General features: G+C 43.6%; 1 protein-coding gene across 7 annotated transcripts in view; it reads left to right on the top strand.

Annotated features, from left to right (window-relative positions):
- LMBRD1 (LMBR1 domain containing 1) overlaps positions 1 to 23,549 on the top strand; it is a 237,907-nt gene that overhangs the window by 118,591 nt on the left and 95,767 nt on the right. For 5 of the 7 annotated variants that reach the window (XM_043510437.1, XM_043510436.1, XM_043510438.1 and 2 more), the window contains exons 8-9: positions 19,691 to 19,816; positions 20,283 to 20,435. The exons of the other annotated variants lie outside the window; for them this stretch is intronic. In XM_043510437.1, the coding sequence (XP_043366372.1) occupies positions 19,691 to 19,816; positions 20,283 to 20,435 (279 nt within the window). The remainder of the gene's footprint in view (positions 1 to 19,690; positions 19,817 to 20,282; positions 20,436 to 23,549) is intronic. 7 annotated transcript variants of the gene reach the window in all.

The raw sequence follows: 23,549 nt of genomic DNA, 5'->3' as shown, positions 1-23,549 counted from the left end.
GACTGGTCTGTCTCCCAAGATCTGTGAGAGCGATGGGTCGTCCTTCAGGATAGGTTGTAGATCCTTGATGATGCGTTGGAGAGGTTTTAGTTGGGGGCTGAAGGTGATGGCTAGTGGCGTTCTGTTGTTTTCTTTGTTGGGCCTGTCCTGTAGTAGGTGACTTCTGGGTACTCTTCTGGCTCTGTCAATCTGTTTCTTCACTTCAGCAGGTGGGTATTGTAGTTGTAGGAATGCATGATAGAGATCTTGTAGGTGTTTGTCTCTGTCTGAGGGGTTGGAGCAAATGCGGTTATATCGTAGCGCTTGGCTGTAGACAATGGATCGAGTGGTATGATCTGGATGAAAGCTAGAGGCATGTAGGTAGGAATAGCGGTCAGTAGGTTTCCGATATAGGGTGGTGTTTATGTGACCATCGCTTATTAGCACCGTAGTGTCCAGGAAGTGGATCTCTTGTGTGGACTGGTCCAGGCTGAGGTTGATGGAAATTGTTGAAATCCTGGTGGAATTCCTCAAGAGCTTCTTTTCCATGGGTCCAGATGATGAAGATGTCATCAATGTAGCGCAAGTAGAGTAGGGGATTAGGGGACGAGAGCTGAGGAAGCGTTGTTCTAAGTCAGCCATAAAAATGTTGGCATACTGTGGGGCCATGCGGGTACCCATCGCAGTGCCGCTGATTTGAAGGTATACATTGTCCCCAAATGTGAAATAGTTATGGGTCAGGACAAAGTCACAAAGTTCAGCCACCAGGTTAGCCGTGACAGTATCGGGGATACTGTTCCTGACTGCTTGTAGTCCATCTTTGTGTGGAATGTTGGTGTAGAGGGCTTCTACATCCATAGTGGCTAGGATGGTGTTTTTAGGAAGATCACCAATGGACTATAGTTTCCTCAGGAAGTCAGTGGTGTCTCGAAGATAGCTGGGAGTGCTGGTAACGAAGGGCCTGAGGAGGGAGTCTACATAGCCAGTCAATCCTGCTGTCAGGGTGCCAATGCCTGAGATGATGGGGCGTCCAGGATTTCCAGGTTTATAGATCTTGGGTAGCAGATAGAATACCCCAGGTCGGGGCTCCAGAGGTGTGTCTGTGTGGATTTGTTCTTGTGCTTTTTCAGGGAGTTTCTTGAGCAAATACTGTAGTTTCTTTTGGTAACTCTCAGTGGGATCAGAGGGTAATGGCTTGTAACCCTTGTAATCCTTGCAACAAAGCCCGTTGCCAACTCTGTCCACATATCTATTCAGGGGATACCATCATAGGGCCTAATCACATCAGCTACACTATCAGAGGCTCGTTCACCTGCGCATCTACCAATGTGATATATGCCATCATGTGCCAGCAATGCCCCTCTGCCATGTACATTGGCCAAACTGGAAAGTCTCTACGTAAAAGAATGAATGGACACAAATCAGACGTCAAGAATTATAACATTCAAAAACCAGTTGGAGAATACTTCAATCTCTCTGGTCACTCGATCACAGACCTAAGAGTGGCTATACTTCAACAAAAAAGCTTCAAAAAGAGACTCCAACGAGAGACTGCTGAATTGGAATTAATTTGCAAACTGGATACAATTAACTTAGGCTTGAATAGAGACTGGGAATGGATGAGTCATTACACAAAGTAAAACTATTTCCCCATGAAAAGAAAAGGAGTACTTGTGGCACCTTAGAGACTAACAAATTTATTAGAGCGTGAGCTGTAGCTCATGAAAGCTTATGCTCTAATAAATTTGTTAGTCTCTAAGGTGCCACAAGTACTCCTTTTCTTTTTGCGAATACAGACTAACATGGCTGCTACTCTGAAACCTATTTCCCCATGGTATTTCTCCCTCCCACCCCACCTCCCACTGTTCCTCTGATATTCTTGTTAACTGCTGGAATTAACCTACCTTGCTTGTGACCATGAAAGGTTTTCCTCCTTTTCCCCCCCCCTGCTGCTGGTGATGGCTTATCTTAAGTGATCACTCTCCTTACAGTGTGTATGATAAACCCATTGTTTCATGTTCTGTGTGTGTGTGTGTGTGTGTGTGTGTGTGTATATGTATATATATATATGTATATATATATATGTATATATATGTATGTGTATATATATATATATATATATATGTGTATATATATATATGTATATATATATATATATATATATATATATATAAATAAATCTCTCCTTTGCTTTTTCCACCAAATGCATCCGATGAAGTGAGCTGTAGCTCACGAAAGCTTATGCTCTAATAAATTTGTTAGTCTCTAAGGTGCCACGGGTACTCTTCTTTTTGCGAATACAGACTAACACGGCTGCTACTCTGAAATATACCATACATGTGCACGAGGGGACAGAATTCATATTGCACAGTTAACCTTAATTCTGGCATCTTCTAACTTGTGAATGCTTGGATTTTAAGGTTATGAATTTTTAGTTGTTGTGGGTTAATTTAATGTGTGGAATTATGTAGTTTTAAGGGAAACTGGGGGTGGGGGAAATCCATCTCCAGCAACCACAATGTGCCTTTGCATGGGTTGTCAAGATTTAAGCTAAGGAGCTTCAGATACATGTTAGAAATCGTCATTTAAACTAAAAGAAGAACTCTGTTAGCTAATATTATTAATATGCTTTAATTCTGTATATGGACCACTAGCTAAGAGGAGTTGTCACATGCCGTCATTAGGTTACACAACTATTTGCTTGACATCAGTAGCATCCTGGGAATTATGATTCCTCGGTTCTTGTCTGTTCTTGGAAGGTAGTATGATCTGGTGGCTAGAGGATGAAACTAAGTTAGTTTGTTTGAGTGCTCTTTGTTTATTAGTGATGCTCAATTCTGTGGTTCTCAAGGCATATTTTGAAAGTAAATTATGCAGGAACAGCCCCATTTTACATTGAGTATTACCAAGTACACAGATTTAGTACATTTAATCTGATAAATTAGCATAGCTAACTGAATGAGACTTCAGTCTGCCATATTAGAGACCTAGCTTCTATTCCCATTTTTGCCAGAAGTTATATTCTCAAATCTTAAATTAATTCATGGAAGAGGAGGAATTATTTGTCTGCCTCCTAAATTAGGGATATTAAACCTGTGTAATTAATAATTCTTAAGCAAGAACTAATGCCTGTTTCACTGGAAGAAGTGAGACTAGTGTTATGGTTCCCTATCTCCCAGCGTATAGCTCTGTCCAAAAGACTAATGGCTATTAGCCTCAGGAGGATTTGTTTCCTTAATGGCCCATCTGGAGCTTTAGTTCTGTCTGTCATATGATATGATGCTGAAGGCTCAGTGAGGCCTAAGTGTGCACTGTGCAGTCAGAACACTTGAAATAACAAGCAAGTATAACCTGTAATAAAGTTGACATGTGTACAGCAGTTCTGTGCGTAAATCTGGTAGAATTTCCACAGACAATTAAAAATCACTTTGACCTCTGGACTACTGAATTTCAGTTCTGATCTATATAAATAGTAGAGTTCATAAAATCAGACTTAAAAAACTGGTACAAAACTACCAGTTTTTCACTAACTGTGTTCTCAAATAACTGAATTATTTTTGCTGAAATTTTTTTAAAAAAATAAACCTTCTGGAGCTGAAATTTAAGTTCCATGTATATTGGTGTCATTTTAAAGACTCACCATTATGAGTAGCTGAAAATAAAGGGTTATGTTGAAAAGTGTTAGGCATGATTTCTTTCTGCCTTTTAGATGAAAGTATGGAAGTGCTTGGAGCTGCACTAACAGGTCATTGGGTTAAAAAAAAGTAGTGTTGCAGCATTTCCCTACTACTTCCATCTGACTCTTTAAATGTTTGGCATCATTCTAGGGACTAAATAAACATTTTGAAGTAATGAGATGATTTTTCCAACTACTGAATAGAAGTATGAAGTAGAGGGGAGAGGACTTACAAGCTTCCTTTAGTGTTAAAACTATCTCTGCTTAAATATTTTCTTCCTTTTTTAATATTTGTAAAGTTGATTTTCTTAATACACACTTATGCTAGAAATTGTACTAAATTTAAAGGAACTATTGATTTTTAAAATGTATGTCTGCTTCAGAAGTATTTTTTTATAAGTGTATAAACTCTAATTGTAGAATTCTACATATTTTACATGTGGGCTACATACTGGCCCACCCTGTTTTAGATCACAAGTGTTGATGCCTGCGACAAGAAAAACAGTCAAACTTGTTAACAGATGTAATACTATTTTCATATGTTTAAAACATATTTTTAATTTTCTCAAAGGCACTTATTAGTCTCTTGTTTCTTGAAAATGTTGTGTATCGAACTTTGTTCTAGGTGTATATTTAAGATTAATTCTGATGACTATTCCCTACTGCACTTCTTCATTTCCAGTTTCCATTTGTGCTTGGCCGTCTTGTGTGCAATTTCACTAGAGGGCAGTGCTATGCAAGAAGTGCAATGCTAAGTGCTATATCTTGCCAACAGATATTTTGCACAAGAATAAATATATATTGCATTTTTAAAAACCTAAAAATTAGGGAAAACTTGTATTTAAAAGCTGCGTCCAATTTGATCTATGGAACCTGAACATTCACACAGACTTTATTCCCATATAGAAATTGTATTTGAAATTAAAGCTTTTGATTAAAAACTGGCATTTTTAACTGCCTTATAACAACAATACTGTTGAAGGGCAGTGGGGGAAACTTCAGTTGTCATCAGATTGAGATAATCAGAGAACTATAAATTCTATCCTACTGTACATTAATATTGGAAATGGAGCCAGAAGAGAAATTTTACTGTTTAAATATAGCACTTTAACTGATAAAACATTGTCAAATGGTAGCTGCCAGCAAGAAGCTTAGAAATGCCAAATTTAATTAATTTTAAATGCATTTAACTATAAACGGTTAGTGTTTCTGATAAAATACATAGCAGGCTTGCTGCAAGTTGTTAAATTACTTTTAATCCATTTAACTACAGACGTTTGTTCTCCAAAGACACTTGTGTGCTATAATTGATTCACACTCCTTTTTGTCTGTGCTCCCTGCTTTTCCTAGCTTTGCAAGCTCTGAGTTCTAAGATGTTATACTGCCTCACCAGTGGTTGATGCACACTGGCATTTGGAGTCCAAAACTGCAACTTATACTAAATATAATTTTTCTCTGTTTATCTTGTCCTCCTTTCTACCCCCTTCATTTGTTTTTCTCAATCTGTCATTCCTCTCATATGTTAATAACTGCCCTTAAGAGTTTACATGCTTATCTTATTGTACATGTGTGTATGATTCTGTGTGCTAGACGCTTAGCATGATGGCATTGTGAGCCAAACCTATTAAGTTTCCAGCTTTCTCCAGGCTTGGAGGTTTGCAGACTTACCTGTGATGTAATCCCTTCTGGCTGCCTTATTATCAAACCTCTTGGGGAAGGTAGTCAAACACCATGCTGCATGTGGTGAGGGACATCCTGGTTCCTCAACAGGTGCACATAGCTATTGCTCCCTCTCACTCCTCTCTGCTGAAGTATCCTAGGCCAGTGTTTCTCAGATGCCGGCACCAGGGGCTTTTCTTGTGGCTACAGCGTCCTTGGTGGAGATGAGGTCGGGGACCTCCCTCTGGAGACACAAATGCTGGAGGAGCAGGCAACCAGTGAGTTCCCTGTTTTCTTGGGGGTGGTGAGGTCAGGCTTCAGCCCTGGGGAGACTGGCAGTCTCCAACTGTGGGGCTTCGGGCTGCAGCGACAGGCTCCAGGGTCCAGACCAGACTCCGATCATGCCCCTTCAGCCTCTGTCCCTGGGGCACTGGCCACACAGCACCAGGTTCCAGGCCTGGTCTCACCCCACACCTGCCCGGCCATTGCTGCCTCCCCCAATGCTCAATCTATTCTCCCCCACCATCGCCCTTGGCCCACACTGCCTCCTCACCCACCTCCCCTTCCAGAGTTTAATTTGTCCTCTGGCCTTGCCAGGGCTGAGTAAGCCTGCTGTGAAAAGAGATTTTGTATGTTTATTAATACCCCTTTTCATATTAGACTTAGTAGCTAGCTGGGAGGCTGTGAAAATTGACATACAAGTATCGCTTCTCACAGCAGCCGACTTACCAGCTAGCAAGTCTTAACAAAAAAAAAAAAAGCAACCAAAAAAGCTAAAGAAACAACCATTAAAAAGACAAAGTATAAAGCATCTTATTTGTGTTTCTATTCTGTTTAAGTCCAGTAAAGAATAGAGACCACTGTACATTATTTTTATTGGGTCTGCACACACAAAAAAACCCTACATAAATGATTTGGACATGTATCTGTGCATATTTTATTTTTTTCATAAAGTTAATTAAGTATTTTAAAAAAAATTGTCAGAGCGGCCACCAGCAAGAGTTGGTTGCTGCACTCTGAAGCCACCAAAAAATTCGTTGCGAGAACCCCTTCCTTAGGCAGATGTAGTAGAACATCTGGATCTGTTGATTATTTTGCATCATAGAGTGGGGAGTGAGGAGCACGGTAATTTGGCATAGCTGAGAGGCGGGGCCAGGTAGGGAGTAGGACCAGTATATACCATGCACATAGGTATTTGGGGGATGGGGCAAGATTAATGTTGGGCTTAAATGGCAGAGAGAATAAATGTGGGAAGAGATGGGGAGGGGGGAGTCTCTAGAGGGTATAGAATTCGTTGGGTGTGGTGTTATCTGGAGCAGAATTATATGGGAAAACTGAGTATGTACAATTGTGAAGGAGTAGAATTAACTGCGGTGGGGGAGCTTGTTTGGAGGCACTCTGGGGGGAATATAGAATTACAGGTTTGGTTATATAATTAGTGGTTTGTGTTGGGAATTGATGGGGGTTGAAAGAAGAATGAAATAGTGGTGGAAGTAAAGAAGTCACTATCTAAAATTCATTCTCTTTTCCCTGGGATGTTTTTTCTTCAGAACAATTGAAAACAGATAAAGGGGTACAGAAGAGACATCCCACAGCCTCACCCAAGGGGAGAGAAGTCAGCAACAATTATTCCATTAACACAAATCCGAGTTCTAGTACTTGGTGATGGTACAGAGTCTTCCAGCTGCTCTCCTCTAGTGTGGTAAAAGGAATCCCAGTCATATCTAGAGTAGTGGGGGTGGGGCTGGTATGTACTCCCCAAAACACAGGGCTGTCAGATGAGCTGGGAAGCTGTGTATGGTCACCAATAACTCTACTTCATCCATTATTGATTTATGTAAATTTGAATCTTTTGGGTTTGGGTTAGCTGAAGTTGGCTTTTTTTTTTGCTGATCTGAGGCCTCTAGACATTATTGCTACAAAATGTGAGAAGCATTCAGAAATGTTACGCTTTGCTTGGCTTTTTGGCAGGTACTCACTTTTCAGCTCCATTTTTCTTATGTGTCTTTATCTGGTCCTCTCTCTCTTTTTCTTTGTCTAAGGAGCAGCCTTCTAGTTTTAAGAAGTGCATTGAGTGTGAATACAAAAATTTCCCTGCTGGATGGTCACAATTTACTATCTGTTTTGCCTCTGGGCAGATTATGGAACATCTGAATGTGACATCTGTTGTAGGATGACACCTTTAATTTACAATTATTGGATGAGCTCTTTGGACTTTATTTTAGCATATACTGAGATCTCAGATTCAGATTTCACAATCTGTTTCAGGGTTGAGTACCCAAACTTTCCTAATTCTAACTTTATACATAGCTTAGTGCAGTTCTCTATGCTAGTGTATATGATGCTGAGTGATATTTAATTTCTTGATTACACATACTCATATCCTCTTATGCTCCAATTCTTGGTTTCAGTGGATGAAATTCATTTCTCTCCTTCATAAAGCCAGATTACTTGAGCTTTCTGTGGGGTGGTTAGTTGGAATTTTGGTTGAGGGGTGGAATTCACTCACCAGCCTGCAGGGAGTCCACATGCTGGAGTGCAGCCCCTCTGCATTTGCTCTTCAGCCCTTAAATTGGACTAATGGTGGCGGCTACTCCACTCTTTTTGCACAGACCATTGGGGACACTGTAATCCCAGATATTATGTCCCTTCCCTAACTTCCCCACTATGTATCAATCTGTTCAGGGACCAGTATGGCACATCCTTCCAAATCATACAGATACGTGCCCCCCCCCACCGGGGGAAAGGGAGAAGCAAGGAAGTAGTAGATTTTAAGAGGAAAAATAAAATGTTGACTTGAAATTCTTTTCAGGAGGTTATAATTGATAGCTCTTCTTAGAGTGCTTGCTCATGTCCATTCACGTTAGGGGTGTGTGTGCTTGCCACATGAACCGATGCCAGAAGTTTTTCCTTCAGCAGTATCCATAGGGGGAACCAGCTCTGGCGCCTTTTGGAGTGGCCCACGTATGCCGCAGTATAAGCAGAGCCGCTGGCTTCCCCCACTCTCAATTCCGTCTTACTTCCAGGGACAGTACTGGAACATTCCTTGCTTCGGCAAACCTCCTTTTCTAGAACTGTTCGTAGTGAACTTTTCTCCTGTAAATAGTTATTAAAGTTGTTAGATAGCTAGTTGTTAGCTATACCAGTCAGGACTTAGCCTAAGGATGGGGCATGCCCAGGTCCCCGGGCTTCAAACCCTGCAACTGTTAGAAACCGATGCTGATGAGCAAGCCTCACAGTAGATTCTTGGGGGGAAGGCCACATCAGTGACAGTGCCAAATCTGTAAAAGTTTCAAGCTTCAGATGAAAAAAGAATGGGACATTAGTCCCCGAGCACTATTTATCAAGTCTGCACTGACACCAGAACTTCCCTAGTCAGAATCTGCTCCTAGCATTGTGCCCTCAATGTGGAGTGCTCTGCTGGTCTGAATACGGAGCCGGTGGTGGTCCCCTTCCCCAGCTCCGGCTGTAAAGCAAAGAAAGGCCTGGAGAGGAGCAAAGACCTGTAAGGTGCTGCCTGTTATCTCCGTGCAGGAGTCGGGGCCCAGCTCCTGCTGAGCGGGTCAACCCACCCCCGGACCCAACTGCTACCCTGGACAGCATCTTGGGAGTCTGGCACCTGACAGTGCCATCAACCCCAGAAGTCCTGCAGGAGCCGCAGGACATTTTCTCCACCGGTGCCACCCACACCGGTTACGGCAGCACCCCAGTCCAGGGTTAGCCTGCCTTGGGAACTTTCCAACGGTCCCTGGTAGTGCGGTACTGCTGCTTGCCTCAGGGAACGTCCCACCAGTGCTTACCCATCCTGAGGCACCATGCTTGGGACATGGGATGGCCTGCTCAGCAAAGTCCCCGGCGTCATTCCTCAGACTCAGGGCACTACTCATCAGGCTGAAGGCGCAGGTCACCAGTGCCATGGTGCAAGCCTGCTGAGGTGCATCCAAACCCTGGCAACGAGAACTCCATAGCCATTCCCCAAGTGCTCATCACCGATCCTGTGCAGGAAGCAGACAGTCCCGGGAGCCCCGTACCAATAATCAGTGTGCTGGTTCAGATTGCCACAACAGCAACGATGTTCCCTTGCTTGGTGATGTTCTCACTCCTGCTCCCATTTGTGTGAACTGATGCTGGTCAGAGAGCATTAGGCATCAATCACTATATCAGCATCACCGAACGCTGAAACTGGTCATTGGGATCTCGACACGGAGGGTTGGTGCCCTAGTGCAGGTCCCAGTCAGAGCTCTGGAGCAGGCACCGAAGGGACCGAGGTTATTCATCGGACTTGGCACCGTCTTCATCTCCCATACGCAGCCCTTCCTCGTCGTGCTCAGACGCAGACCAGGAGTCCCTATCAGTGGGACAGGATCGGTCGTCGGAAGTACCAGCGCCGCCACCGGTACCATGGCCCTAGGGCCAGTAGTCCAACTCCAGCATCCCTGGAATACCTGGGGGTTTTTCCAGCTGTCATAGGGACATGGGCCAGCCCAGAGGACCTTGAGCAAGCGGTCTGCCATGGCCTCCTGCCCACATTTGGACACAGATGTGATCATGCAAAAGACCCCCTCTGGTCAGCACGACCTTAACAGAGGGTCCTGTGGAAAAGGTCTCGGGTGACAGAACCACCTGCATCTGCTTCCTCCTTCTCATCACTAGATGAGGCCATTACTGGGGCCCGAGGTGTGGTCCCATAAGACGACACTAAGGCCCACCAGGAACTTTTAAAGAGGGTCACCTCAAACTTGGGGCTGGAAGCCGAGGGGCTGGAGGAGCCCTTGGACTCCCTTTTTGATGTACTCAGCTCAGCAACCCCAGCTAGGGTAGCATTGCTGGTGCATGAAGAGGTAGCCAAAATCACTGTGGCAAGCCTCTTCCTCCTTAACCCTCCCCCCATTTCTAAGCAGGCAAAGCGCAAATATTATTTGCCTGTGAAAGGGTGCGAATGCTTATATGCACATCCTGCCCCGAACTCTTTGGTGGTGTCGGCCATCAATGAGTGGGAAAGACTGGGCCAAATGGGAGCAACTCCCAAAAATAAAGACTTGGAGGCTCAATTTATTTGGGAGGAAAATTTATTCATCTTCGAACTACCGCTGCGAGTGGCCAATCTTTAGGCCCTGCTTGGCTAATATGATTTCAACATCTGGAAGTCTCTGGCTAAGTTTTCAGACTCGCTGCCTGAGGATTCCCAGGAGAGAATTCCAGGCGATCCTTGACTAGGACAAAGCGGTAGCTAGAGTGGTCCTCCAGGCAGCTTCAGATGCTGCGGATTCCATGGCTTGGACCATGGCCTCGGCCATTTCGATGCGGAGAGTGGGCTAGTTGCGGTACTCTGGTCTCTCCACGGAGGTTCAGCAGTCCAGCCAGGACCTCACATTCAATGGATGAGTCCTGTTCACGGAGCAAACAGATACCAAACTGCATAGTTTGAGGGACTCCTGGGTTACCTTGCAGACTCTTGGCCAATATACCTCCGGCCCGTCTAGGAAGCACTTTAAGCCACAACAGCCACAGAGGTTTTGCAATCAGCCCAGGTCAGAGCCCTTCCATGAAAAGGTCAAGAGCTACAAGTGCCATCAGAGCCAGCAGCCCTTGACCTCAGCACGGTCCAGTTCTACCCGCACTCAGCAGAGTTCAAAGTGGGCGTTTTGAGGGTGCACCAGAGGGCCACCTTCCAGCCTGTATCCTGGATCATGCTTCCCACTGTTTCTCCAACCACCTGTCACCTTTTCTCCCTGCCTGGACCTCTAACTACAGACCCATCGGTCCTCAGTACTGTGGCTCAGGGTTATGTCCTCCAGTTTACTTCTATCTCTCCCTCCCTGTCCCTCTTCAGCGACCCTTCTCATGAAAACCTGCTTTGGCAGGAGGTGCAGGCCTTCTGCAGGTGGGAGCTGTGGAGGAAGTCCCTCTACACCACGGGGCAAAGGGTTTTTCTCCTGTTACTTTCCGATTCCAAAGGGGGGGCTAAGACCAATCCTGGACTGGCAAGACCTCAACAGATATCTCAAGAAGTTGAAGTTCCGCATAGGCTTCCTGGCCTCCATCATCCCCCTCCTTAGATCCAGGAGATGGTTATGCTGCCATCAATTTGAAGGACACATATTTCCACATAGTGATATTATGAAGACTTCTCCATTTCACAATAGGCTCTGCTCACTACCAGTTGGCAGTGCTCCTGTTTGGGCTGGCAGCTGCACTGAGGGTGTTTACCCAGTGTATGTCTGGGGTGGCGGCTTACCTGAGACATCAAGGTATTCAGATTTATCTGTATCTCAATGACTGGCTGGTCAAGGGCCACTCCAGGTCCCAGGGCCAAGATCCAGTCTGATGTCACAGTACTGCAAGCCCCGTGCCACGCCCTGGGCCCATTGATAAGCGAGAAAAAAACATTCGTTCTGGTGCAGAGGATAGAATTAATTGGAGCCGTACTTGACTCCACCTGTACCAGAGCTTTGCTGCCACAAGACCGGTTCCGGAAGATGGTGGATTTTATCACCGGACTCTCGGCGTTCCCTCTCACCATGGCCCAGGTCTGCCTTCGGCTACTCTGCCATGCAAGGCTCAGGCTGCGTCCCCTCCAGCAGTGGCTTATGACAGTCTATTCCCTATCCAGAGATCACCTGGACACGGTCGTCATGATTCCGCCGAGGGTACTTACCTCTCTGCGGTGGTGGACCGACCCAAGCACAGTCTTGGACAGAGTACTGTTTGACAATCCACACACTCGGTCTCCCTGATTTCAGATGCCTATGACTTGGCTGGGTGGCACACCTAGGCAAGATGCAGACCCAAAGGACTTGGTTCCCAGAGGAGCTGGCATTGCACATAAATGTGTATACCTGTTCACTTCTGAAACTTATGTCTTTGGCTCTACTGTTCATCTCAGTGGTTCACTGAGGAACACTTATTCATACAATCTACGGGAGACCCTCTACGTATGAGTTGTGGGTATTCAGGTGAAACAAAATGTTATCTCAAAATGTGAGCTTCAAAGTAAGAAGGAGGGATTTATTTATGGTATCCGTATGGGTTGGGAGAAGGAAGCTGGTATGGGACAATGCAATACGGAAATGTTGTTGAGTTGAAAACCAGCCTAGAAAAGACAGTTGTGGTTTACAGAGGGCAGAGTGTTTTTCTGTCCCTTAGATCTGGCACACTGAGTTGGCACCTCAATGGCAAAGAAAAGGACAATACTGGCAAAAGGGACAAAACCTAGATGTGATCGCTGCTTTGGAGTGAGGAGCCATGTGACGTTGCACTCAATATAATTTTATAAAAATATGCTAATGAGTGTGAATATAATGGAACTGGAATATGCTTCATGCAAAAGGTCTCTTGTAAGGTATTACAAAGCTTATAATCTACTGAGTGTGGTCATCCTATTCGTATAAATGTATCCCTCTTGTATCTGAAACTAGAAATATGAAGTATAATGCTGAGGTCCTGTTGTAGTTATGCAAAGTTTGAGCCATTAATGGTGGTTTGGAATCTTAATGGCTCCCATTAACCAGGACAATTAGTTGCTAAGGTGCCACAAGTGCTCCTTTTCTGTTTTACTTGTAAGTCTTTCTGCATACCTGTGAGTTGGCAAGTGGGTAATGAAGTCTTACAGTGACATGTGATCACGTCACCTGAACTGAACATGTTTTAACCTGGTGCTTTTCCATTGAGAAGAGGGGTGAGAACCCAGAGGGACAAAGGATTTCTGCCTTATACAAAAGATGTATAAGTGGGTGGAACAGCACAAAGAGAGGCAGCCATCATGAGAAATCTCCTAGCTACCACTTGAGCTGGAACAAGGGCTGTACCAGTGGAAAGGATTGTGCCCAGACTAGGAAGGCATCCAGTCTGTGAAAGAAACTTTACTGAAGCATCTCTGAGGGTGAGGTTTTATCTGTATTCAGTTTTATTACCGTACTAGACTTAGACTTGGGTGTTTTTATTGTATTTTTTGCTTGGTAATTCACTTTCTTCTGTCTGTCACTACTTGGAATCACTTAAATCCTACTTTCTGTATTTAATAAAATCACTTTTTACTTGACCCAGAGTATGCATTAATACTTGGCGGGGGGGAGGCAAACAGCTGTGTATATCTCTCTGTCAGTATTAGAGGGCGAACAATTTGAGTTTACCCTGTGTAAAACGGATTTACTTGGGGTTAAGGGAGGTGGTTCAGACCTGGGTCTGGGTTTGCAGCAGGCTAGCAGGTCTGGCTCAAACCAGGCAGGACACTGAAGTCGTAAGCTGCCAGGGCAGGAAAGCAGGAGCAGAAGTAGTCTTGGCACATCAGGTGGTAGTCCCCAAGGGGGTTTCTGTGATCCAACCCGTCACAAGCCAGACAAAAGAACCTCCATGAATTATACAATTTGTTAGCATCAATAAGCTTTGATTCTTGTCTGCTTAACAATATTTTTTGCAATATTGTCCAGAAGCATGTCTGTTTTTTTTCTTTTGTACAGAATTGTATGTGATGCTTTATAGGTTTTTAATGAGTTGCCATTAAAAGTAAACTTTTATTGTCACCTGTCACACATTGGTATGAGACCTCCGTTATTTCCTGTTTTCTCTGAGAGCATTGTCTGATGATTGTAGATAAACATTTTGTTCTCAGTGGTAGACACTAAAAAGAAACCTCCTTACTCTGGAAAGCTTACGAGCTAAGTCAGGACAAGAAAAAGAAAGGAACAAAAGGATTTGTGGGTAAGGGAGGTCACGTGTTACTGTAAGGTATATGGCTGATGAAGTTAGTGATGCATGTATATTGAATGTTTTACAGATCTTGGGGAGAGACATTCTTAGTTGGGGGAACACTAGCATTTATATTTTTTATTGTATTATCTCAATTTTATCTAATATACCTTATATTTTAATTGACACTGAATTTGATTATGTCAAGAGTTTATATGGGCGGGGGGGGGAATCCAGTGATCATTAATAAAGAACCCTGAACTGTGACATTATAGTTGGAAATAGAGGTAACAAAATGAACTTTCAGACAAGGTATGTGAACTGCAGGGCTTATCACTGCAGAGATTCTCAGAGCGTAAAGATCTTTAGGGTGTTAAGAATTGTTACAGCATGGCTTGCCATAGAGGTTATTGAGGCAGATGTATATTGGAATCATTCACCTATTATTGAAGATTACTATAAAATGTTGTATAATTTAGTTGTCATTCAGAGGCATGAGAATTCAGTAATAGTCTTTGTATACCATATGATGCAGAATAACATTTATGATGATTTTAATAACTTCACTTGTGGTGTCTGTGCCGTGGACCTACAAACTTATTACAGGTCACCAAAGAAGGGGAGTGGCATTGGCGTAGGGAAAAATGAAATGTCATTTATGGCTGGTTTAGGTGTATTTCTTCACATTTGGTGATAGTTGCCATATACCCATCATTTACCATTGGTTACCATACAGTGGTGTACAAGATACATTTATTTACTTTTCCACAATAGAGGGATATCGCAGTATCTGAGATGCCATTATGTCTTGCCTATTGCTAAATGTTGGCCATTTCACCAATGTACATCACATTTTTGTAGCAATTATAGGGAATTTTTAAAGATTCTTATTTCTTACTAAATGTCCTTTTACTTTATAGCAAGCTTACTTTTCTTTTAAATACTACCAGGATATATTTCTGCTTTCAGACTTTTTTTTAACCATTTGCTTGAGGCATTTTGCGAAGCACTCCCATGTTCTAAACTTTATAGCAGAAATGTTCAAGAGTGAGAATTAAACTGGAAAAATGTTTACAAAATAAAACTCACTTCTCACTGATGGTAAGATGTTACAAAATATCTGAATATTTTTAATATCTATAAACCTAAAGTAAAGTTTAGTCTTGTCCGAAAACATTAGACTCTGATCTATACTAAAGAACGTATTGGTTTAACATCTGGATGACTCAGGATGTTCTATTTATTTGCAGAAATATAGCATGGATACTAACTCATTCTCATATACTGCAGGATTTTTTGCGCTGTTCTGAAATTGTAGACGTGTCTTGCAGTGCTCCTTTAATAGGTATGGTTAAAGTATTCACAGAATTAGAAGAGAGCTGTGGTTACTAGGATAACTGTAAATGTCTCAGTTGGCTTATATGCAGCCATTGACCGTTCTGATTTTTTTGCCCTTTTTTTTAACTTTCAGATAAAGGTGGAATATTCTTGTTTCTTTCTAATTTCCTAAAGAGTTCCTTAGCATCATAAAATAACTTTTTTTAATATTCTAGAACCAATAAAGCAAGTATGGGGTGAATGCATATAGATAAGTTGAGTGGAGAAACTAAAAAAAGAACAAGATTTGATTTGCATTCTCTATCATTTTTATATTGCTTCAAGAAGAAAATTAGAATTGACTCATGATTTTCAGGTCCAGAAGAAAGAAAGCATTCATCTTCCTTTCTGCTGTCCCTGTCAAAAAACCTTTCTTAGATACTATTTTCAAGTTCTAATGGTATCTCCATAGATCTTAGGAGTTAGGGTCTTCATGTTATTTATTTTCATTGAAGGACTCCAGAACGTTTAAATTTTATATTCCACAACCCCTTAACAAAATGGATCAGAACTAGTATTAGTCATAAAAGGGGTCCCTTATCCCTTACGAATAACTAGTCAGTCAGTTTGAATATGCTTATTGTCTTCTGTGCAGAAAGGAAATTATCCTTAGATCTACAAGGCAGTCCCTTGTTCATGTCCTTACAGGGTTTTCCATACATTAGTAAGTAGACATGAGCAACTTGTATATTGCTTTTGCATGTCCATTTCTTAATTCAGTGATTTGAGGAGAGACTGTTTACTACTCCATGGTTTTTAAATGCCGGTCCTGAGCAAAACTGTTTCTCTACAGAGCCTGTTAATCTCAGATTGTAGTGGGAGGAAAATTATTCTGTTACTTGTAAATTGCTTTTCTGTGAGAGTCTCTTGATCTGAAACGCCATACCCAGCTTCCAGTGATGAATGCATCTTCTGTCATGTGCGTAGTAGAGACAGTTTTATAGTTAATTGCAGTGGTAGATTTAGTTACCCCTAGGATGGGACACCAAATTCCATGTAATGGAAGGATCTAGCTACATATTGGGGGGGGGGGGGAGGTGGAACATCTCAAAAATGCATCTTATAAGTATGGTGAAAGCTTTTTTGAGTCCAGAGCTAAATTTTGTAGCAGGCAGAATTTCATGTGATTGAGGCCTGTGGAAATGCAGTATTCGTATTAGCTGGGTTTCAGCTAATAAAATTTCCGAGGATGATTGGAGAGCACGAAATCCTTCCTTTGTCTATTTTTTTGGTGTCAGAGACTTCTGTCCCTAAAGAATAGCTTCTGTAGTATAAAATTTGAATGTAAAGACTGAAATTGCGTATTAGATTTTTTCCTTTAGAGGTAAAGAAAGTGGTGTGGGTGTCTCTGCAGTCAGAATTCAGTGATGATGATTTGTTGACATTTGTAGCAGTATTGGAAATAGTCAAAAGGTGCTACTGCAGATGGTTTTGCTTAATAAGTCCTCCTTGTGGGGATGCCATGTGGAGGGAGGTGAAGATGTTTATCAGCTGTGATGCAATTCTTTTTAGATTCTGAGCAGATCACTCATAAAGCCTGCTCTGGTCTCCAGGAATCACTTTTTGTTAGGTGCCGCTGCCTACAGGTTATATGAATGCAAGCAAACAAAACATTCTAATGCTAGAATTGTTAAATAGATTAGGCTGATTAACATTATTCTAATAAAGACTTAGAGAAATGTATTTGCTATGCTTAAGGACATTACTGGATTTACTCACTTTGCCTTTAAACAAATCATTTTATTTAGAATTTTGTAGCAGCATGTCACTCAGTACAGAAGTCACTGTCTGGCTCCCTGAGGCCTATGTGGCATGTTAATTCTCAAGGAAATTAGCCTTAACACGGTCTAAGTGTGCAGTGCTAATAAGATGCTCTGAGAACAAATTATTCTAAGTCTTGTTCACCTTCTTATGAAATTAGGTTCCTTTTTGTTCAGATTTTTTGAAGTTAGTGTTGCATCCTCTAAATTTGTCTATTTTCCCAGCATACTCAGTGAAAGTTGAGAAGTTTTAAGTTTCGCAGTTCTTACCAAAACCAAATGAACAGTGTTGCGTCCATGCAAGCACAAGAACTGGAAATATTGCTAACCTTCTGGCTCTCTGAGAAGAAGATACAATGTACGTAATACAAGTTAACCACATAAAGAATAGCTTTTAAAATTGGCTTGCTTGAAAGCCTGCAGGGATCTCTCCTGATTTGCCTGTCTCAGCAATCTTGTCTTTCTGCCTCTACTTATGCCAACCTGTGTACTTTTGTATGTTCAAATCTTGCCTCCTAGAGTACATTTACACTTACAGCAGTGTGCAGAGTAGAGGAACTGCATGCCTGCCTAGAACTGCTATAAATAGTAAAGGAGTACTTGTGGCACCTTAGAGACTAACAAATTTATTAGAGCATAAGCTTTCGTGAGCTACAGCTCACTTCATCGAAAGCTTATGCTCTAATAAATTTGTTAGTCTCTAAGGTGCCACAAGTACTCCTTTTCTTTTTGAGAATACAGACTAACACGGCTGCTACTCTGAAAGCTATAAATAGTGTAGCTGGTGATGCCTGGCTTAGGTGAGTAGTATTATCTGAACCCCCACATTTATAGGGTTGCCAGGTTTCGGTTTTCGACTGGACTGCCCAGTGGAAAGGGCCCCTAGTGGTGCCGACTGAGCTGTTAAAAGTCCGGTCAGCGGCGCAGCGGGGCCCAGAGCTAAGGCAGGCTCCACAGCTCCCATTGGCCAGGAACTGTGGCCAATGGGAGCCAAAGGGATGGTGCCTGTGGATGGGCGTGCTGCATGTGGAGACTCCCTGGCCACCCATGCACCTAGGGACCTCAGGAACCTGGCAGCCACTTCCTGCGAGCCACAGTAAGCACTGCTGGGACCCCAAACCTGCTCCTACACCCCAACCTCCTGCCCCAGTCTGCAGTCCCCTCCTGCACTGTAAACCTCTCATTTCTGACCCCACCCCAGAGCCCATACCCCCCTGCACTCCTTCCCTCTGCCCCAGCCTGGAGGGAAGGGGGGATGGAGCAAGTGGGGGCAGGGCCTCAGAGAAGGGGGGGTGGGGCCTCTGGGAAAGGGCAGGGCAGGGGTGTTTGGTTTTGTACCATTAGAAAGTTGGCAACCCTACACATTTATACCCTACACAACTCTCTGCCCAAGCAGTGCTTTGCACATCTACACTGCTGTTTTTAAGCAGTGTAGTGTCCCACTGCTGGGGACTTTTACTGCATGTAGCTACACATCTTAGTGAGAAGTGTGGACGCAGCCTGCCTTTCACTATCATATGTAGGTACACATGTAGTGCCGTACTCTACATGCAGCCGTAAGTGTAGTCATAGCCCTAATGTGCAAAATGTTCCCTCCTACCGCACTTCATTGTAGTATGTTCCAAAGAACTCTAGAAAACTAGCCACCTTAAGACTAGCTAGTGCACAGGTTCTGAGCCTTAGTTAAAATTCTACCCCAGAAGATTCAGCCACACAGCTTCCCTCAAAAATAAGGTAGTAGCTAAATCACCTGGATTGCATTGAAAATCTCCGCTGAATATCTCTAAAAAAATTAATAAACTTTGCTTTGATAATTTGAGGTAGCTTTCATATGTACAAATGACAGCCATTCTGTCATTCCTTATTGGCTCTTTTAGCCTCAACTACATACTGGTCAATTATCTGACGGAAAGAAAATATGCATAAGAATACAACTTTCTCATATGTTAAATGGGAAAACGATGTGTGCCGCTTCTTTTCTCTGGAAATTAGAAGATGGTATGAAATATATAGGGTTTATCTAGACATAATAAGACTTAAGTGTAAAATCGGATACCATTTATTTTTCAGTCTTTTGAAATAAGCAACTAACGTTGTCTGCACACTTAACAGATGGCATTTACATTAATTATTTATTTAAATAGTGATTTTTTTTTTTCTCTCCAAGACATGAGTACCAGTACATCAGATTTCTGGATTCTCTGCCTTTATTTCAGGTTTTCACTTTTACAAGTAACAGAAATGGGCAACCACCACCAAGATTATCATTCAGCACTGGTCTAAATGAGTAGCATAATTGTACAGTAGTTCTGACGCTTTCCTTGAATAGTAGCAGTCCAGAACCCCCTAGATTGGCACCTACATTCTGTTGTTTATATAATACCTAACTTACTGAATTCCACTGGAAACAATAAATGAACAGTGAGGAATAGGAGGACATGGAGACTCCTTATGGATGTGACACATAGAATGGCTGTGAGATGGTAAAAATCTGTTTCTATAGCAAAGATTTTTAATGTATTTTTGTTTTGTTTTTGTTTTTTTGTTTTAGGCTTATGGTATGTCTGCTTTGCCTCTAAACTTGATAAAAGGAACTAGAAGTCCTACTTATGAACGTTTGGAGAACACTGAAGATATTGAAGATGCAGAACAACACATACTAAGGATTAAATCAAAGGTTTGGTGTTTGTTACCTACATTTCAAACGTTTCCATTTCCGTTGCCCCCCCCCCGCCCCAGCTCATCTCCACTCCGCCTCCACGGGCCTGAGCACGAAGCCGCCACTTGCTTCTCAGCCCTCCCAGGTAGCTCCCCCTGCCTCCCAAGGGCGGGGGGGCACAAGGCGGGCCTCCTGTGCTGCAGCAGGTATCTGGGGGGGGTGCACAGGGGAACCGCTCCCCACCCCAGCTCACCTCCGCCACCCTTGGCCTGAGTGGGAAGCTGCAGCCTGCTTCTCAGCCCTCCCCGGCTTCCCAAGGGCTAAAATGAAATTAGTCTCTTACAAACTGGATTTACAGTATTGTATGCAATTCTGACTTCATAGAGCTGCCAGAGCCTGTTATACAGATGTTAAATTTTATTCTTCTTTCATACGTTTTTCACAAACTGTTACATTATTTTCACACCTCCATTTTGATTAGCAGTGCAAAGATGGTCGGCCTTTACCAACAAGGGACAGACGGAACCTACAGCAACTTGAAGAGAGGCTAAGGACACTTCGAAGGAGAGAGAGACATCTGGAATTTATTGAGAAAAGCTGCTGGACAAAGTTCTGCGGAGCCATGCGACCTCTAAAAGTAAAAAAGCAAAACTGGGTCTTTCATTTTATGCCACCTTCACTGTAGAATAACTATTTCTGACTTTTTTTTGTTCTTTTCCATTTAGCACGTTGGCATAAAACTATTCAATGAAATAGCCTGGTGTCATAAATATAAAGGGAAGGGTAACCACCTTTCTGTATACAGTGCTATAAAATCCCTCCAGGCCAGAGGCAACATCTTGTTACCTGTAAAGGGTTCAGAAGTTCAGCTAACCTGGCTGGCACCTGACCCAAAGGACCAATGAGGGAACAAGATACTTTCAGATCTTGCTGGGGGGCAAGGCTTTTGTTTATGTGTTTGTTCTCTCTTGGGACTGAGAGAGGCCAGACATAAATCCATCTTCTCCAACCCATCCTAATCCAAGTCTCCAATATTGCAACCAGTCAGTATAGGTAAGCCAGGCAAGGCGGATTAGTTTATCTTTTGTTTTATGTGAATTTTCCCTGTGTTAAAAGGGAGGTTTATTTCTGTTTTCTGTAACTTGAAGGTTTTACCCAGAGGGTCATCCTCTGTGTTTTGAATCTGAATACCCTGTAAAGTATTTTGCATCCTGATTTTACAGAGGTGATTCTTTTACCTTTTCTTTAATTAAAATTCTTCTTTTAAGAACCTGATTGCTTTTTCATTGTTCTTAAGATCCAAGGGTTTGGGTCTGTGCTCACCTGTACAAATTGGTGAGGATTATTATCAAGCCTTCTCCAGGAAAGGGGGTGTAGGGCTTGGGGGGATATTTTGGGGAAAGAAGTCTCCAAGTGGTCTCTTTCCCTGGTCTTTGTTTAAAACGCTTGGTGGTGGCAGTATACTGTTAGAGGACAAGGCAAAGTTTGTACCTTGGGGAAGCTTTTAACCTAGGCTGGTAAAAATGAGCTTGGGGGTCTTTCATGTACCCTAGAGTTCAGAGTGGGGAAGGAACCTTGACACCTGGTAATATTAGATTTGATTTGTTTTTTGTTTTCCCCAAATCTGGCATCTTAAAACGCAATAAAATGACTTGAAGCCTCTTGTGTGGCAATTACTGCATCTGAAGTTGTATGAAGCAGTAGCCTGTTACTTTTAATCTGTAGATTGCTTCCTTGAAAGATGCATAGGATGTCACATATCTAACAAAAATACAGCTTATATCATTTTTTGTTGAATAAATGTGCATTCATTATCTCTTTGAGGTCATCCCGATATAGAACCTAGTAGCTGCTGTACTTAGTTTTGTGTAACCACAAATATTTTCTTGTGCACTATAAGAACATTTCCCTTATAAGTAGCTGCTATGTTGGTCAGTGCGAAATCAAGGAACTGTTAACACGTAGCACAGATTACAAAGTCAGTACTAGATTATTTAAGTAGTAATATGAACTAGTTGTGGGCATAAGGTCTGATTTGTATGTATGCAGTGATGAGCTGGAGCCGGTTGTTAAATTAGGAAGCCCTTTTAGCCCTTGTGGGACAACCGGTTCTAAAAGGGCTTCTAAATTTAACAACCGGCCAAAAGTGGTGCCTTATGCACCGACTCCGTGGGTGCTCCGGGGCTGGAGCACCCACAGGGAAAATTTGGTAGGTGTAGAGCTTCCACTGGCAGCTCCCTGCCCCGCTCCTGGCCCCAGCTCCCCTTTGCTCTGCCTCCTCCTCCTCCCCTGAACGCACCGCCCCACTTCTCCACCCCCACAGCTTCCTGCGAATCAGCTGTTCGCGCGGGAAGCCTGGGAGGGCTGAGAAGCAAGTGGCGGCTTCGTGCTCAGGCCCGTGGAGGCGGAGTGGAGGTGAGCTGGGGTGGGGGGGCACAAGGCGGGCCTCCTGTGCTGCAGCAGGTATCTGGGGGGGTGCACAGGGGAACCGCTCCCCACCCCAGCTCACCTCCGCCACCCTTGGCCTGAGTGGGAAGCTGCAGCCTGCTTCTCAGCCCTCCCCGGCTTCCCACTGAACAGCTGATTCGCAGGAAGCCGGGGGGGCGGGAGAAGGGGCAGAAAAGCAGAGTAGGGCGGCGTGTTCAGGAGAGGCGGCGGAGGCAAACTGGAGCCAGGCGCGGGCTGGGGAGCTGCCTGTGGGGGCTCTGCACCCACCAAATTTTCCCTGTGGGTGCTCCAGCCCCGGAGCACCCAGGGAGTCAGTGCCTAAGGCGCCACTTTTGATGTCATCAGTGGGGGGAGCAGCCACTCCCCCGTTCCCCCCCAGCTATGCTGCTCTGCCCCGCCCCTAGGAGCCAGAGGAACCTGCCGGATGCTTCCTGGGAGCTGCCCAAGGTAAGCACTGCCGGGACTCCCCACCTCGCCCCCGGCAGGTCCCTCTGGCTCTTAGGGGTGGGGTGAGTACCCACTATGGTGGCCCACGAGACCCTCCTGCCCAGTTCTGGGGGCAGTCAGGGGACCGGGGTAGATGGCAGGGGGAACATTAAGGAACGCAGGGGGCTGGATGAGGCAGGAGTCCTGGGGGGCGGGGGTAGGCCATGACCCCCTCGTGGGGTGAGGAGGGAACTGGTTGTTAAGATTTTGGCAGCTCATCACTCTGTATATGTATAAGCAGCTTCATGGTTAACTCATTCAGCTTCTACTATGGTATGTTTAGTATGTGTTTCTCTCTATGATAAGTGTTGTAAATACATAAGTATGTGCACTATACCACCTAACTAATGTGTGTTTCAAAAAACGGTTGAAATTAATGTTTTGACTCTTGCATTGAAGAAAGCATCATTAGTGTTTTTGTTCAAGCATAAACCTGATAAATATTAATTATATAGCATATTAGAAACCTCCCAAATTAAGTGTTTCAGACATCGCTGTCCTGCAAAGAGAAAATGGTCCTTACAACAAGATGCTTCTTGGCATCATAAGCCATAGTAAGGAAGAAAAGAACTGAGTCACTGTCTCCATGTTCTCTATCCAGTTTTCTATGCCTTTTCTTGTTGGATACATGGAATCCATGTCTCATCTTTCCAGCTTCTAATTCTCTCTTCCCCTAGGCCTGAAGACAAGAAAAAAAGCAGAAGTTGGGACAAAGGGGCTCACTAGCCCTATTATGTGCACTACCTATGTGAATCTTCTGGGGTGAGATCTGCAGGGAGTATGCCCTGTAGCCTGCCTGCCTGATTGTAGATTCATA

Source organism: Dermochelys coriacea, chromosome 3 (assembly GCF_009764565.3).
Source record: "Dermochelys coriacea isolate rDerCor1 chromosome 3, rDerCor1.pri.v4, whole genome shotgun sequence".
NCBI lineage: Eukaryota > Metazoa > Chordata > Testudines > Dermochelyidae > Dermochelys > Dermochelys coriacea.
The sequence above is the reverse complement of the archived record's forward strand: the minus strand, read 5'-3'. Positions and strand labels throughout refer to the sequence as shown.